Source organism: Ictalurus furcatus, chromosome 11 (genome assembly GCF_023375685.1).
Source record: "Ictalurus furcatus strain D&B chromosome 11, Billie_1.0, whole genome shotgun sequence".
Classification (NCBI taxonomy): domain Eukaryota; kingdom Metazoa; phylum Chordata; class Actinopteri; order Siluriformes; family Ictaluridae; genus Ictalurus; species Ictalurus furcatus.
The window spans coordinates 10,447,497-10,465,445 of record NC_071265.1 but is presented as its reverse complement, the minus strand read 5'-3'; the positions used below and the strand labels follow the sequence as shown (position 1 = coordinate 10,465,445).

The following is a 17,949-nucleotide window of genomic DNA, read 5'->3' as shown; positions in this document are numbered from 1 at the left end:
GCCCAAAGCTTTCTAGTATTAATATCTGTGCTGGAGGATTCAGATCATAGTGTGTAGTCATTCATTTTATATAGATCAGATGACAGCAGCCACCCATAGGAAGAAAACTAACTTTGTTTGACAGCATGACACATTGCTTATTAATTAAAATCAGTGTCTGAGCTGTAATAGTGACTGTTGTGTAACAGTGAGGAAATATTTAGCACCGTTTATAGAAAGGGACTATAGAGCTATATAGTTTGCTAAAGTTAAATCAAGTTAGCAAAATTACTTACGAATAAAAAATGTGAAAGTTGATTCTTTACAGTGAAGCATGGTGGTGGTAGTGTCAAGAGAGACAGTCATCATTGATGACTGCAATTTAGTCCATTTCAGGTCCAGGTTGTGGCACTACAAAATTGGCAAGTTTAAGGGGGTTGACACTAATGCACTACACTGAAAAATAACTTTAATGCAATAATTATTTTTAAAAGGTACTTGACTAAGAACACATATAATGTATATACATTATTCCGATGACAAAGAAAATGTACTGTTTACTGTTGCACCTAGCTTTAAGATGGACAGTTGTTGCTGATGGAGCTCTCCCTTCCCCCTCACATTATACAGGCAAACACTCTAGTGCTGTTCAGGGACTCAGCACACATCGTTCTTAGTCTCTGGTGGTGATATGTTGTCATTTGCAGTTGGAGCATTGATTACTGTTTTCATTGAATGCTCTAAGGGCTGGTCAGGTTGTGTTTGTTCTGCACTTGCATCCAAACACAGTATGACTCGACCTCCAGAGACGGTCAGTCAGACCTAAATATGTTTCCTAATCTGTGTGATACACCTGGGTTTGACATGCATTTCTTTTTCTCCAAAAGCTGCATACATATAATATTTGCATGGTAATGACCGGTGTAAGTGAGATTTCTATGTACATGAAATGGAGCTCCTATTTCTTAGACAACATGCCATGCTTTCTTTGTAATGCTGTGGCATCTTCTAACAAGTGTGTGTTTTGAATAGGCTGCTGAGAATTAGAAATCAGTCACGCATGATCTCTATACACTCACTAAACATGTTATTAGAAACACTATACTAATAATAATTAGTAATAATTAATAATATTGGGAAGGGCCTCCCTCTCAAAACAGTCTCAATTCTTCATGGCACGGATTCCACAAGATGTCGGAAACATTCCTTTGAGGTCCTGGTCCATGTTCACATGATTGCATCAAGGAATTCCTACAGGTTTTTCAGGTGCACTTTCATACTGCGAATCTCCTGTTCTACCACATCCCAAAGGTGTTCTACTGGATTCAGATCCAGTGACTGGGAAGGCCACTGAAGAAAATTGAACTCATTTTAATGTTCATGAAACCAGTTTGAGACGAATTTGCTTTGTGACATGGTGCATTATCATGCTGGAATTATGGCCATGAAGGGAGGCACATGGTCAGCAACAATACTCAAATAAGCGGTGGCATTCAAGTAATGTTTGATTGGTATTAACGAAGACATTTCCCACAACATTACACCTCCTCCACAAGCCTGGACTGTTCACACAAGACAAGTTGGGCCCATGGATTCATACTGTTGGTGCCAAATTCCTACCCTACCATCTGTGTGCATCATCAGAAATTGAGATTCATTAGACCAGGCTATGTTTTTCCAGCCTTGTACAGTTTTGGTGAGCCTGTGCCCACTGTGGATCAGCTTTCTGTTCTTGGCTGACAGAAGTGGAACCGAACATGGTCTTCTGATGTTTTAGCCCATCTGCCTAAAGGCTCGATGTGTTGTGCATTCTGAGATGCTTTTCTGCTCACCTGAATCACTATAGACTTTGTGTCAGCTCGAACCAGTCTGGCCATTCTACGTTGACCTCTCACATCAATAAGGCATTTCTGTCTGCATAGCTGCTGCGAACTGGATATTTTTTCTTTATTACACCATTCTGAGTAAACTCTAGATACTGTTTTGCATGAGAATCCCAGGATATCAGCAATTTTAGAAATACTCAGACCAGTCCATCTAAAACCAACAATCAAGCCACAGTCTAAATCATGGAGATCATTTTTTTCCCATCCTGATGGTTGGGGTTACCTGAAGCTGCTGGCCCGTATCTGTATGATTTTATGCATGGAACTGCTGCCACACGATTGGCTGATTTACATAAATGCGCGAATGAGTAGATGTACAGATGTTTCTAACAAAGTGCTAAGTGAGTGTACTATGTGTTTTGTGTGTGTGTGTGTGTGTGTGTGTGTGTATGTGTATATATATATATATATATATAATATATATATATATATATATATATAAGTATATGTATATGTAATATATATATATCTTAGTGTGTGTGTATATGTATGCATATGTATGTGTATGTGTGTGTATACATGAGAAATATGTGTATTTTTGTCCCATTCAGGTGACAATTGCTTGTGATGCTATACTTAACGCTGCTTCTGCATATAAAAAGCAAGAGCAAGATTCATGGGAGGAGGAGCTTCAAGTGTCCAAGCATGCCAGAAGCCTCAGACAACAAGAGAACGGGGTTCGGATTCCTCCCAGGTTAGTCTCATGCAAGTGCAGCATCAGAGTATCAGATGGACTTCCTGGCACTCAAGTAATGGTGATGGGGGAGTTCAGAAACCCCCTTTAAACTGATATGCTAACACTCATGTCTTTATGCCTTAATGTTTCACACTGTGTAATAAATTTGTGGAAAATCCCCTAGTGGATACGACGTATTCCAGTGGAAATGTCCTGTGAATTCTGTTTTTGTGCCTGAATGCATACAGTTTGGGTGCATCATATAAATAAAATACTACATTTACATTCTATTTTGAAATAATGTGATCACAACATGCAACAAACCATTTCTCATTTAGTTTGGGCTTACTTATGTAATCATGGGTCCCTAGAAGGTTTTAATTTTTCTGTAATTCCATTTAAATGCAATAAAAAGTAATGTATTATAATAAGTCTTCAATTTTCATTTACTTAGATTAGTAGGCATTTAGGCCATTCTTAATCTTTTTAAAAAATTATAATTTTTTTAAAATCAGTTTTTAAAACATACGTTTTGAAACGATAGATTCATCTTGAACTTCAAGCTATGTTAATCACCTTTCAATGATCTTACTTTTTACTGTAAAATACATAGCGTCTAACGTCTATACATGTGAATTATTTATAAGTGTCTTTTTGTTTGCTATATGATGTTATGATTGCCATTGGAAAAGTTCAAACAGTATTCAGTTACCTTCAGGATACCTGAAGATACCTTGATTGTGTAACCTTCTGTGACATCTGCATTGAAAAGGCCAATATTGCAGTATAACGTACAGCCTCGTGTATATTTAGTCAACAGATAAAATAAATTAAATCGATAAGACATCCTCGGCAACAAAAAAGACCTTTGTTGAAATGTGAGAGAATGTATTTGCTTTGTGTTGAGTGGCTGGAAGTGTGCCAAGTGTGAAATGCGAGAGAACCTGTGGCTGAACCTGACAGATGGCTCGGTCCTCTGTGGGAAATGGTTCTTCGATGGAAGCGGCGGGAACGGACATGCCCTTGAACACTACAAAGAAACCAAATTCCCACTTGCAGTCAAGCTAGACACCATCACCCCAGATGGAGCAGGTCAGTGCCTCATGTTTGGATTGTAATTTCTCACTGAAGCTGCAATGAAAGCAAGGCGTTATTGAGTAACTAATCATTTCATACGACACCAGCTAATAGAGTTGGCTTGCTCAGAACATGTGTTAATTAAGACAACAACTCGTTCAATACTGTCTTTTTCTTTTTTTTTAAACAGATGTTTACTCCTTCGATGAAGAAGAGGCAGTACTTGACCCTCACATAGCAGAACACTTGACACACTTCGGAATAGACATGCTAAAGATGCAAAGGGTGCGTTTTTGGAAATTCATTCAGAAATGGTTGGATAATTTGATTCTGATCAAACGTCTCTGCCTTTCTCCACCAGACGGAGAATGGTCACCACACAGACAATCATGTGCAGCCTCGAGCCACTGAGTGGGAGGTGATTCAGGAATCAGGCCTTAAGCTGAAGGCAGTCTATGGTTCAGGGTACACAGGCCTCAGAAACCTGGGCAACAGCTGCTACCTCAGTACCACTATGCAAGTGCTCTTCAGTATCCCTGAGTTCCAGAGAGCGTAAGTGCTCACAGATATTTATAGTTCTTATTCTGCCTATCACATTCTGATTGTGGTTTTGTGTTTGGGATGGCTAAATTGTTCATATCATGTATTTTAGTGTCAATTATGGGACAGCAATAAAGTGAAAATGCAGTGTGATATCTTGTGAGTTATATACACCGAGCTTGCTTTAATTGTGGTTGTAAAATTTCTAGGTATGTCGGTAATCTACAGAGAATATTTGACTACTCACCCCTTGATCCTACTCAAGACTTCAGCACACAAATGTAAGTGGTAATGTGAAAAATGTGAGGCATAATATCACAAATAATGATCATATTATTATATGGTTAATGATCTGAGGATGATGTTAGGGTGAACTTGTGAATTGTTTTGTGCGACAAGTTGACATCTGTGGCTTTTTTAAAATTGTTTTGTTTTAGCATGGTGTCCAAGCACTGTACATGGTCAGCTGCAAAAAGCATTTCTTCCTTTATTTCTTGACTAGCAATTGGATTTATATAGTCTACTAGGGGGGCATAGTAGCTTAGTGGTTAGCACGTTCGCCTTGCACCTCCAGGGTTGGGAATTTGATTTCAGCATCCACCCTGAATTGGTTGGCACCCTGTCCTGGGTGACCCCTGCCTTGTGTCTCGAGTCCCCTAGGATAGGTTCCAGGCTACAGAAAATGGATGGATGGATGGATCTATGGATGGATAGTGTATTAGTGTTACCCTAATACATTTTATTGTTACTTAAAACACATATAATTGCATATGGATATGGAAAATCATATCAGGATTGGTTCTAGTGTATAAATGAATGTTGGATTCTGAAATGTTGTTCTTTTATGTATTGTAGTCATTAAACATGTTCTGTCACATGCTTCATTGTGTCTGTGTCCATCAGGGCAAAACTGGGTCATGGACTACTTTCAGGCCAGTATTCCAAACCACCAATCAAATCAGAATTCATTGAACAGGTGATGAAAGAAGAGTACAAGGTTGGTCTGTCTGGCTTGTTATTTGCCTTGAGCATGAGTGTCTTAGACAGAATGTGTCTGAAAAGTTAGCAAGTAAATTCTTACTGCTAAGAGCTGATGTTAATTACAAACAGGGCTGCATGATTGAGGCAAAATTTATATTGCAGTTCTATTGTGCTATATTGCAGTTACAGCGCTGTGAAAAAGTATTTTTTTTGATTTCCTCTGTTATTGTGTATATCTCATACTAAATAGTTTTAGATCTTCAAATGAAATACAACACAAAACAAAGGCAACCTGAGTAAACACACTACAGTTTTTATTATTATTATTATTATTATTATTATTATTATTATTATTATTATTATAATATTTTATTTTTTTTATTATTGAAGCAAAAAAAATTTTATCCAACACCTATCACCCATGTGAAAAACTAATTGCCCCTTAAACTTAAAATCTGGTTGTGCCACCTTTAGCAGCAACAACCGCAACCAAACACTTCTGATAACTGGAGATCAGTCTTTCACAGCACTGTCGTGGAAATTTGGCCCACTCTTCTTTGCAGAAATGCTTTAGTTCAGCCACACTGGAGAATTTTCAAGCACAAACTGCCCGTTTAAGGTCCTGCCACAGAATCTCAATTGGTTCGAGTCAGGATTTTGACTAGGTCATGCCAAAACTTTAATTTAGCTTTTTTTTTTTTAACCATTCAGAGGTGGACTTACTCCTATGCTTTGGATCATTGTCTTGCTGCATAATCCAGTTGCGCTTGAGTTTCAACTTACGGACTGAAGACCAGATATTCACCTTCAGGATTTTCTGGTAGAGAGCAGAATTTATGTTTCCCTCAATTATTACAAGTTGCCCAGGCCCTGAAGCAGCAAAGCATCCCCACACCATCACACTACCACCACCATGCTTGACCAAAGGTTTGATGTTCTTTTTGTGGAATTCTTTGTTTGGTTTACGCCAGATGTAACGGGACCCGTGTCTTCAAAACAGTTCCACTTTCTACTCATCAGTCCATAGAACATTCTCCCAAAAGGTTTGAGGATCATCAAGGTGTACTTTGGCAAAATTCAGAGGAGCCTTAATGTTCTTCTGGGTTAGCAGTGGTTTTCACCTCACCACTCTTCCATGGATGGCATTTTTGCCCAGTGTCTTTCTGATAGTGGAGTCATGAACAGTGACCTTTATTGATGCAAGAGAGGCCTGTAGGTCCTTTGATGTTGTCCCTGGCTCTTTTGTGACTTGCTGGATGAGTAGTTGCTGTGCTCTTGGAGGAATTTTGGAAGGTCGGCCACTTCTGGAAAGGTTCCCTACTGAGCAGTTTTTTCCATTTGGAGATAATGGCTCTCACTGTGGTTCTTTGAAATAGCTTTGTAACTCTTCCCAGACTGATGTATTTCAGTCACCTTCTCCCTCATCAGTTCTGGAATTTCTTTCAATTTTGGCATAGTGTGTTACTGGGTAAGACCTTTTAACAAACTTCATGCTGTTGAAAAAGTTCTATTTAAGTGTTGATTTGATTGAACAGGGTTTGCAGTAATCAGGCCTTATTGTGTCTAGTCCAGCTGAACCCCATTATGAATGCAGTTTCATAGATTTGGGGAATTAGTAACTAGGGGGGCAAATACATTTTCACACAGGCCCAGTTGGTATTTAGATAATGTTTTTGCGTCAATAAATAACATTATCATTTAAAAACTGTATTTTGTGTTTACTCAGGTTGCCTTTGTTTTATCTTAGATTATGTTTTAATTTCTGAAACAATTTAGTATGCGATATACCAAATACCTTTTATCACAGCAATGTATGTTACGCGTGTATGTTAAAGCACATTGATTAACCCTAAAAATATGTTCTTTCTGTTGGAACTTGAATGCTTGTGGTTAATCAATATGTGAATTTGAGTTCGAATCCCGATGATGCCACAGCCATACATGGCCAGGAATCCAAGAGAGCAAAAATTGGTCATGCTCTCAGAGAGAGAGAGAGAGAGAGAGGGAGAGGGGGGTGGCATATTCTCTCTCTCCCCTATCAATTACAGTGACACTATCCAATCATGGGCGTCTGTGAGCTCATGCATGCAGAAGTGGGCGGACGTTGCATGAGTTCAAAAACATGCGGCCGGCTGACTTCACATGCCTCAGAGGAAGCACGTGTTAGCCTTCGCCCTCCCTGATTGGTAGCTGTCATGTGATACGGGAGAGATTCCTGATGGATGGGAATTGGCTGTGACTAAATTAGGTAGAAAATTGGGGAATTTGAGATTGCTCATTTTCCATATTTGATGTAATTAATAATGATGTATGAATCGTGCTATATTGTAGCAGTGTAGTTCTTTTGAATATCGTGCATGCATAGACCAAGGAAATATATATTTCTATACTAGATTAACAGCAAATATTTAATCAGAAAAAGAACTGTCTTGACAAATAAAAATTATTTTCTCTCGCTTCACCTTTTTTCAACTTTTTACAAACACATATCTAGCAGTTGCATTATAATGTTTGGTGAGTTAAATCGGGTTGTATCCCAAAGCTGCTGAATTCTCAGTTCTGATTGGTCAGCTAGTATTCATGAGTTTCTATAACAGAATGACTCTGACAGTAGTTCCAGCAAGGCAAATCACAGGTTAATATTCATGCGCTTAATCTAATGTTGTTTTTATTATTGTAGTAACAACTTATACATGGATTTTTCTGGTAGATGCTCCACATAAGGAGTCTCCAGTGTCAGCATTGTATCAGTCGGGTAAAGCTATAACGTTAATATTTCTGGCACAGCAGAGTCTTCAGGATGAGGGCATTGAGGTTTCTCAATAATATGACAAGCTACAATTTCTTTGCCTTAATAACTTAAAGAAAGTGAAAAAAAACAGAAAAGCTGGTGAGGGATTCACTATTTATAGGTGCTATAATGTAAGTGATAACATGATAACATCATAACTTGTTTTGCAGATGTTCTACAATATTAATTGTAACTATTTAAGGACAAAAAGTATGATGCGTTGTTCTTTAATTAATAAAAAACTGTAATCATTGGCAAATTTCTGTGGAATAAGAGGAATAAAACATGTTTGGATGTGCTGCTATTGGAAAATAATGTCTGGGACGTATTGGTATCCCACCACCCTGACATTGATTGTTTTCCTATAACAACACACCCTGTCGTGGTGTATTCTTTACTTAGAATGTCATAATGTCTCTGTGTTTATTATGTGCAGTTTGCATCATTTGCATTTGAATGTTAACTTCCCAAAAGCTAATATCACACAGCTGTTGGGTGGATAAATGCCTAACGATAATTATTTGCTATGAAGAATTACTTGCTTTTTTGCCGTGTGTGTAAGGCTGAACATAGAATGAATTAATCCTAGTAATACATTTCACTTTTAGTTGCCTCTTTCCTCCTATATGAAAGGGAAAATATGAACTAAAAAGCTGCATTGTAGCTCACAAATGAACTTTCAGTGCCTAATATGCTCTTTCCTTTGCAGCAGCAGCACAGAGGGATTTCCCCCAGAATGTTCAAGGCTCTGGTCAGCAAAGGCCACCCAGAGTTCTCCTCAAATAGACAGCAAGATGCCCAAGAATTCTTTTTGCATTTTATCAACCTGGTAGAGGTGAGAGCTCATTCCCTTTTATAGAAGAAATATATTCTTCTTGTAGGAAAAGCAGCTACTTCATTAGAGCACCACCAGTTTTATGCGGGTGGGAAAACAGTTCTGTTTCATTCCTCCTGACCGCCAGAGGCGGTGCTTAAGCACTAATGGATTATCGTAGCGCCAGCTAGATAGGTTGAGAGAAAATATACCAACAAAGTCTCTTGTTCCAAAAAGAGACAGTGGTTTTCGTCCAGTTTTCGATTTAAGGCATCTAAACCTGTTCCTGAAGACTCTGCCTTTTCGAATGCTACGCACAGCCGACGTTCTTCGGTCTGTCATGATGGGGGATTGGTTTATGAGCGTCGACTTGAAGGATGCATACTTTCACATTCTGATCACACCTCAACACAAAGTTCCTATGCTTCATTTTCAAAAACCAAGCTTATCAGTTTAAGGTCCTTCTATTCGGTCTGTCCATGTCCATGCATTGACACAGTGGAATCGCCACAGTGGTTGTTTCTGAAGACTGCCTTTCTATTAGCCATTGCTTCCACTAAGCATGTTACTGAGTGACATGTGTTGTTGGTTAGTGAATTATGCATGCATTGGTTACCAGAGGCATGGTGCTTTGGCAAATCCGTCTTTTCTTCCTAAGTTGCTGTTTCCTCAATTTGTAAATCAGTCCATTAATCTGGCTGCATTTCAAGGCTCATCCGAAGCGACTGGGTCGAGGGATCTCCTCTTGTGTCCTGTTTGGGCTGTGAGGTGACACGTGGACGCTACTGTCAGTCTGAGGCAAACTGATCAACTCTTCGTCTGCTATGGTGGTGCGCAGAAAGGTGGTGCTGTGTCAAAGCAAAGACTGTCGAACTGGATTGTGGAAGTGATCATACCGACATACCGAAGAGCTCAAAGGCCCCTGCCAGGAGGTATCTCCTGCCACTCTAGTAGGGCTGTATCTGTGTCTTGGGCAGCCTTTAGGGGATTCTCCATGGCAGACATCTGTGCGGGTGCTACCTGGGCTTCTCCATGTACCTTTGCGTGCTTCTACAAGGTCAATGTGGCTGCCATGCATGCTGTGAGTTCAGTGGTTCTTAAGGGGAAACCTTGACAGTTTTTTTTGTTGAGTGGAATTCCTCATGACTATGTTGGTAGGAGTCCTCCATTAGTGCTTAAGCACTGCCTCTGGCTGTCAGGAGGAATGAAACAGAACCACTATTACCTCTGTAACTAACAGTTTATCTGAAGTTTCTCAACATGTGTGTGGTCTTTCACATCTGTCACATGGCTCTATTTTCAGACCTGTCTGCATCCAGCGCTGCCATACATACACTTGTGCTCTTAAGTGACTTTCTCAATCGCTTTAAAATTAGAACCTGCTATCAGTTACATGAAGCAGATAATGCTTCCTATTTACTTCGCCTACATGACCCATGGCCAGAGTTAAACCCACTACACTAAAAGCTCTCCACAACATAAAATCAAATGTAGCTATTTTAAACATGATGTAATTTTTAAAAAAATATTTGTATATTGGATTATTAAAAGAGTATTATAAATCAATAATAAATTGGTTTGTGAAATTTTCATAATCATGAAATGGTCAGTCCAAATATTCTAACTGAAGACAACACTCAGTCTTCTCAGAATGTTTAGCTGTTTAGCTGTTTATTAGTGTAGTCCTGGACATTTATGCGTTCGTAAGCTGTACCGTTGATTGCTCTCAGACCAGCCGGCTCGGGTATTTCAGTGCTCTTAAGGGGAAAATATAGCTGATGTATTTCTGTAATGCCTCAGAATAGAGAGCCTGTTGCAGTGTGCTTATTTTAAAGCCAGACTCTGTGAACTTTTAATTATAGACCTGCTTATTTCATCTCCAAAAAGAGGCCTGATTTGTATGGACGTCATGTATTTTTATGCCTTTTTTAAAAAAAAAAAACTGAATATATTCTCCACTGTTGTCTTTTGAACTTCAGATTAAAGTAATGAAATATGTCAGTTTCCTTAGTTTAGAAGTAGTGAATTTGTCTCACTGTGATTTTCTCCATTTCCAGAGGAACAGTGCTGGCTCAGAGAACCCCAGCGATGTGTTCCGCTTCATCGTGGAGGAGCGTGTACAGTGCTGCCAGTCACAGAAAGTGCGTTACACACAAAGAGTGGACTACCTTATGCAGCTTCCTGTGCCCATAGAGGCTGCCACCAACAGAGGTAAAGACAGGATGTCCTTAAATATTATAGCATCCTCAAACCAATTCCTCTCTTCATTATCAGTCATTCAGAATAACGGTCCACTTTATATTTATATTTTTACCATCAAATAATTAAAAAAACACATTTACAGTAAAATTAGTTCATTTTAGTGGCAGTTTTTTTTTTTTTACATTTGATTTATATTTGTGTAAACCCTTTTTTTTCTTTGACTCACATTCAGATAGTATATACAAACACATGCGCATGCAAACATGCATTACATAGTTTCCTTCCTGATCAGCAGTAAAATTATATTGTTACAGCTAAACATAGCAAATGTCACGCGTGAAGAGCAATGCAAAAGCAGCAATCAAATGTTAAATGATTAAAAAAGAGGACATTCTAAGAAAAAAAGGAAGTAATTGATTAGTAAGGAATAAATCATGATAGTGTGTGCTGTTATTAAAGACAAAAAGTCATCTATGGCACTTTGGTGTGACATGGCTAGACAGAAAGTCATTATTTTCCAATAACCGCACACCCTAAAGTGTTTTATTCCTCTTATACCACATCACCAATTCATAGAAGAAAGCTCAGTATGTAAGACTACTTGAGATATTGTTCCTATTATACAGACGCCATCTGGAGCCCAGGCCATCATGTCTTGTCTTTTAATAGTGCTGGTGGTTATTACTCTGATCAGTAGTCGAAGGCTGTCGGTATCCTATAATAGTTTTTATATATTGCAGAAGAGCTCATAGCATATGAGACTAAGCGGAAGGATGCTGAAAAAAACTTACGGGCTCCTCCAGATCCAGTGAGGGCCCGCATTCCCTTCACTGCCTGTCTACAAGCCTTTAATGAACCTGAGAATGTTCTGGACTTCTGGAGTTCGGCACTGCAGGCCAAGTCGGCTGGAGTGAAGTAAGCAAGGTTCTGGTCTAAAGCCTGGGAAGGGTTTTACAGATCCGGATCACTGAATACACATAATTCAGGGAACAAGGATTTTAGAGAATAATTGTTCTGAGACACCAACAGCTTCTAAAAGATTTGTATTTGAAACATATCTGTAATGCTTTAATTTAACACTAAATGATTGGACCTAAGCAAAGAAAAATATGATATAGATTCAGCCATAACTGCTCATGTTATTTGATGTAAAATGAAGCATTTATTTTTTAAATTGGTTAATGTAAATACTGGCAGGTTTTCACTTGGGGGATTTCATACTTCATGACTTTATTGGGGTTGATCATATTGAAGCATATTGTTTTCTCCTACTAAACAAATATTTATATGTTCCTTTTCAGAACTTCTCGTTTTACAACTTTCCCTGAATACATGGTTGTACAGCTCAAAAAATTCACATTTGGAGTGGACTGGGTCCCAAAAAAGTTAGGTGCGTATAATGGTGTTTTACGTTATTTATTTATTTATTATTATTTTTTTTTTATAAATGTGAACATTCAATTCAATAAAATTTTATTTCTATAGCATTTTTAACAATGGACATCGTCACAAAACAGCTTAACAGAAATATATAAATTCAGGATATTATTTTTAAATTTATAAGTTTAAGATAATGAGCAAGCCAGAGGTGACAGTGGCAAGGAAAAACTCCCTGAGACGACATGAGGAAGAAACCTTGAGAGGGTCCAGACTCAAAAAAGGAGCCCATCCTCATCTGGGTGACACCTGTGTACTACATGGTCTAATAGTGCAATTGTGTAACCAGGAAATTCATTATAGTTTTTACATGAAGGCTATTTTTTCCCCGAAGTTATAAACTGTTCATTGATAGAGACTTTACCTGTTCACTGGCCACCTGTGGGGTGAACTGAAGAGGAGAGTCCACCAGTGTGGACATTGAAATTTGAAGGATCTGGAGAGATTCGATATGGAGGAATGGTCTCAGATCCCTCACTATGTATTCTCCAACCTCATCAGGCATTATAGGAGAATACTCTGAGCTGTTATCTTGGCGAAGGGAGGTAGCACAAAGTATTGACTAAAAGGGTGCCTATAATTGTTGCACACCTATAAACAAAGACCTATAAACAAAGATCTAAACCTGTGTTGTGTTTGCAATTGTTTAATATCCATGAGAGCAGAATATTTTTGTGAATTTTGTAAACAAAAGATCAAAAGGTTAAACAATAAAGACAATTTTTCACAGGCTTCTTTGCTCATATTTACCAAGGGGGCCAATATTAGTGGAGGGCACTGAATATGACGTGGTCTAGGTATACACTGATATTCATTTTGAGACATGGTGGTCCTTCTTTGCTTTAATAATTTTTCAAAGCAGATCAGAGTTTCTGTTTCGTAATGTATTGACATCTGTGTCTGGCAATCTCATGCTCTCTTGTGCAACTCAGACCAATCACATGCTAAAAGGTGCTTGGGCAAGACACATGGTATAAACAATATCAGTTTGCAAATCGTGTTTGCTTATGTTTTAGGTAATTATGTGCTATTTAGTCCAGTAGAGGGCACCATGGGTCCTCGTTTTTTATTTTATTTTATTTCTTACTGTTTTGCACATTGAGAAAGAAGCTAATGTTAAGGTTAGTTTATGGAAATAAATGTGTTAACTGATTTCTACAGTCCTTTATATCACCTTTTGTCCTGATTGTTTTTCAAACAGATGTTTCTGTAGACATGCCTGACTTTATGGACTTGAATCGGTTCCGGGCTACAGGGCTCCAAGCAGGTGAAGAAGAGCTCCCTGACCTTACGCCTCCTATTGTCATTCCTGAGGACATAAGAGGTAACGTTTTCTATATTTCTCTATTATAGCTTTTCTGTGCTTGTAAGAAATTGAACGTCCAGCACACTCCTGCAAAATCTGTAAAAGTGCTTTAGATTCTTCAAATGCTGTTCAGAGTGCAGGTGTATTTTACATAAACTATACCTATGGCCATGCTCTGTTTAAAAAAAAAAAAAAAAAGACTTATATGAAATGTAAATGTATTAATCATATCTAACTGCAAATGCTTTCTTTTCCCCCTCAGACAGCTCAGTGAATAATTCTTTGGAATGTAAGTGCCATATTTTAATTTTTTTTGCTCCATACATAATTATACATGTCAGAATCAATATCAGAAAATGATTGGGTGATATCATGTTGTCATCATAATATAAGTGTTGATTGTTAGTTTCTAGTCATAGTAAATCCTCCATGAGATTCCTGACAAACATTTTGGCCTTTCTCTAACGAGGCCCGATGAGATGCTTCACTTTTAATATGAGCCTTCCATAAAGGCTGTAAAGTATTCCTTCTTTACCATTTTTTTCCAGCTCCTGAAATAGATGAGGCCTCTGTGATGCAGTTGGCAGAAATGGGCTTCCCTCTGGAGGCCTGCCGGAAGGCTGTGTACTACACTGGGAACATGGGAGCTGAAATGGCATTTAACTGGATCATTGCTCACATGGAGGAGCCAGGTAAGACTGTTGTATTCTGTCCAACAAGAGCATCTCTTATTAGAGGAATCTGTTGTTGGCACTGTATATGAACACTAGCCATTTATCACAGCTGGAAACTAGAATTTATTTGCTACACGTTTATGTCTGTTTTCTCTAAGGACAGAATTGCAAATTGTGTTTCTAAACCTGCAGAGTCAGGCTGTACTGGTAGGAGGGTTTAACTGTCCTTTGTTTATAATTAAACAACATTATGGGCAGATTGTGCTTTACATTATCAATTTACCATGTGGGCCTATATATTTTATTGCTTTATGAAGGCATATTAATTTGTGTGCTGCATATGCCTGTTTATGTTTGTAATTATGTTTTCAAAAGCCTAAGGTATACTTGCACTTAAACTGTAGTTTTTAATTGCAAGTGAAGCTTATGTATTACTTTTGGGAATGTAAAGAGAATATATAAAGAGTTTTGAATTTTGAACAACAACCAAGCATAGACTTATATTACAGGGTGTTAATCCTCTACTGCATCCACTTTTCTTTTTTAAATGCTGCCTTGGGTTTCTGGTCTCGGTTGGTGGTGATATATTCAAACTTGCAATTTTCCGACAATTCCCAGAAACCTTAGAAAATTGCTTTATATGGGAGCTTATGATATACTTAAATATTCTAATTTGAGAGTATAACTTGATATTTAATGTTATGGAATAAATGTAAAATAATATGGTTAGCTTTGAATGGCTTGTTGTGCATGTTACTCTTCCTGATGTTTTTTGAGTTTGAGAAATTGACAGTCATGTAAGAAAAGCGGTTTAACATCTGCTTTATTTTTGACCGTGTAAAATTTTTATCAGCTGATTTTCTTGGTTATCAGAATTGTTACAGAACAAGGATCTTACCTCCCAAGTCTTCTAAATTTTATACATCAACATATTAGATTTTTTTTTCCAACCTGACTCTAGTAGTGTATGGTGCTCAGCAATACAGTCACAAGAAAGTAAACACAGAAAGTAGGCAAGGTAGTCACCTGGAGTTGAGATGGAGAGGGGAAAAAAACCCCTAATTTACTTATGAAAGGAACATGAGTGCCTATACAATACCAATTTTAACAACTGTATTTGCTCCATCCAGGGTTTTAGTCTATCACACGATTGCATTCATAGATTTAAATACAGCTCTTCTGTGTGTAAACATGATCAGTGATTAAGATACTATTCATGTACTAAAGTACATAAAGACTGAATGCAAATGATGTGACCTGAGGCAGCTTTGACCTCTCTGCTGTAGGTCAGCTGTTCAATGGAGTGTAGCAGACATGCCATCATCTTGATTCCTTTGCGACCAAATGAATTTCCCTTTCTGGGAAATTAACTGCATTTATTCCAGGTTGCAGACCTCTTTCTGTGTGTGGTATCTGGTTAGAGTGTCTGGGTGTCAGACTCCAGGCTCTAGAGAGCCTGTGTACTGCAGAGGTGTGTTTACAGAAGCTTCAGTCTATGCTGCATCTGTAAAAGGTAGAAAAATGAAACAATGTGGACCAGCAGCAACCAACCAACCAACCAATCAGGACAAAAAGGCATCACTAATTGCCCGTTTATCAATTTAGAAAACTTCTCTTCTTTCACTAGCGTTTAGGCATTATAGCATTGGCAGCTCGCAATCATGTGTTTGAGGTTGTAGTCTTTAGTGGAACACTAAATCTGTATTTGTTTTAAAATTTTTTTACTGTAAGTAGTTTCATTGCACTTTCTCAAAAATCCAAAGGTCCCGTCTGTATCTCCGTTCGGAGTGACCCATCTTATGTAAATACGTACGTGACACATATAAAGCACGCTACTTTCTAATGGGGAGAAATACACATGCAGCAGAGTTCCTGCTGTGTTAAACTGCTTGTTGATGTAAATAAGAACCCAGCCATCTGCCATTACAGATGGCTCTTGCTTAGACTTGTTGCATTTTCTACAGACTTTGCTGAGCCTCTTGCGATTCCTTCATATATGGAGGCAGACTTGCCCAGTGCCAGCTTTCCTACTGCCAGTCCTCTGGATAACCAGCCTCCTGAAGAAAGCATCTCAATCCTCACTTCCATGGGCTTCCCCAGACATCACACTATTCGAGCACTGAAGGCCACGGTGAGTGATCTCTTCCTGTTTATTGTTTTTGTGTATACCACACCTGTTAGCTTAATGTGTTCCTGTTTAAGAGTCTGTCAGTTATATGTCAACATCTCAACAGGTTGCTTATATTTTATTTTTAAGTTTAAAGGGTAGCCTTGCTGCCTCAGAGCTCCATGGTTCCTGGTTCAATCCTGAGCATGGGTAACTGTCTGTGTGGAGTTTCTGTGCATGTTCTTCCTGTGTTGAGTTTCATCTGTGTTCCCTGGTTTCTTCCCACCTCCCAAAAACATGCCAGTAGGTGGATTGACTAAGATGAATTGCCTTTAGGTGTAATTGAGTGTGTGATTGTGTGTGCAGAGTGTCCTGTGATGGACTGGCATCCTATCCAGAGTGTATTCCCAGTTCACACGGATATTTTTTTTATAGCCAAACCATTACTGATACTTTCCAGAACTTTGTCGCAGAATTGTTTTGATCGCTCCTTGGTCTTCATGGTGCTGTTTCTTTAGGTCAGTTCTCTAACAAACTCTGGGGCCTTACAGGAACAGGTGTATTTATATTAATATCATGTGACACTTTAATTCCACATTCAACTAGTTCTGTAATTTCTGATGGCAAGTGATTTCATCAAAACTAATGTAGAGCTTTCACAGAAACAAGGATCAATACTTATGAAATCACAGCCTTTTTATTTGAACATAACTTTGCAAACTTTCAGGATTTTCCTCCAACTTCAATATCATGGACTACTTTTTTGGAGATTCATGACACAATTATAAAATTAATTCTATTTCAGTTCCAGATCATACCACTACAAAATCGGGAAAAATTCAAGGGGGGGACTCATGCAATAAGTGTTTGTTAAATAAAACTAGGGAAGTTGTTTATATAGCCTCTGGATATAAGGACATATAACTTTCTGTAGTGTAGTTTGTTTTGATTCTTTCTTGAGAAAGTTTTAGTCGCCTTGCTTTCAGTCCACTCATATATGAATATGAGAGCTGGATACAAGTTGAGACATGAAATCGCTGATTTGACAAGACGCTCAGTTGACAAGCATGTGAGACACTACCCAGCATCCCCGCTGCTAAATTCCACATTCAGCTTCTGGTCCTACTGATGTATTGATTCCTATTTTAGTGAATAACGTTGTACGCTTTTCTAAACTTAGTAGTCATGTTGTGTATCAGTATCACTAGGTTTATTGTAGTTGTCTTCATCTACATCTTCTTTTTCACAAAAGTGAGAAAAGCCAGGGGCTTGAGTGTTTAAGAGATTAATATATCCCAGAAGCGGCATCCAATAAGAGTATATCTACTTAATATTTTCCTAAATATAATTTGTTTTACACTGTTACACAAAGTTTAGTCAGAAACTTCAGCAGCAAGTTAGGAAGAAGGCAAGGTATGTGAGACAGTGAGTTCACATAGAGCGAGCAGGCCAATAATAGCCAAGCAACAAGAGGAAGTG

At 38.3% G+C, this 17,949-nt stretch overlaps 1 protein-coding gene across 2 annotated transcripts in view; it reads left to right on the top strand.

Moving 5' to 3' along the window:
- The window catches only part of usp13 (ubiquitin specific peptidase 13), a 28,829-nt gene that overhangs the window by 4,845 nt on the left and 6,035 nt on the right, over positions 1-17,949 (top strand). The window contains exons 5-18 of one of the 2 annotated variants that reach the window (XM_053635852.1): positions 2,417-2,559; positions 3,449-3,633; positions 3,809-3,903; positions 3,980-4,170; positions 4,368-4,439; positions 5,062-5,155; positions 8,643-8,765; positions 10,802-10,955; positions 11,687-11,861; positions 12,248-12,336; positions 13,585-13,707; positions 13,952-13,978; positions 14,238-14,381; positions 16,328-16,494. In XM_053635852.1, coding sequence (XP_053491827.1) covers positions 2,417-2,559; positions 3,449-3,633; positions 3,809-3,903; positions 3,980-4,170; positions 4,368-4,439; positions 5,062-5,155; positions 8,643-8,765; positions 10,802-10,955; positions 11,687-11,861; positions 12,248-12,336; positions 13,585-13,707; positions 13,952-13,978; positions 14,238-14,381; positions 16,328-16,494 — 1,782 coding nt within the window. Of the gene's footprint in view, positions 1-2,416; positions 2,560-3,448; positions 3,634-3,808; positions 3,904-3,979; positions 4,171-4,367; positions 4,440-5,061; positions 5,156-8,639; positions 8,766-10,801; positions 10,956-11,686; positions 11,862-12,247; positions 12,337-13,584; positions 13,708-13,951; positions 13,979-14,237; positions 14,382-16,327; positions 16,495-17,949 lie in introns of both variants that reach the window. The other variant, XM_053635851.1, reaches the window with a different exon arrangement.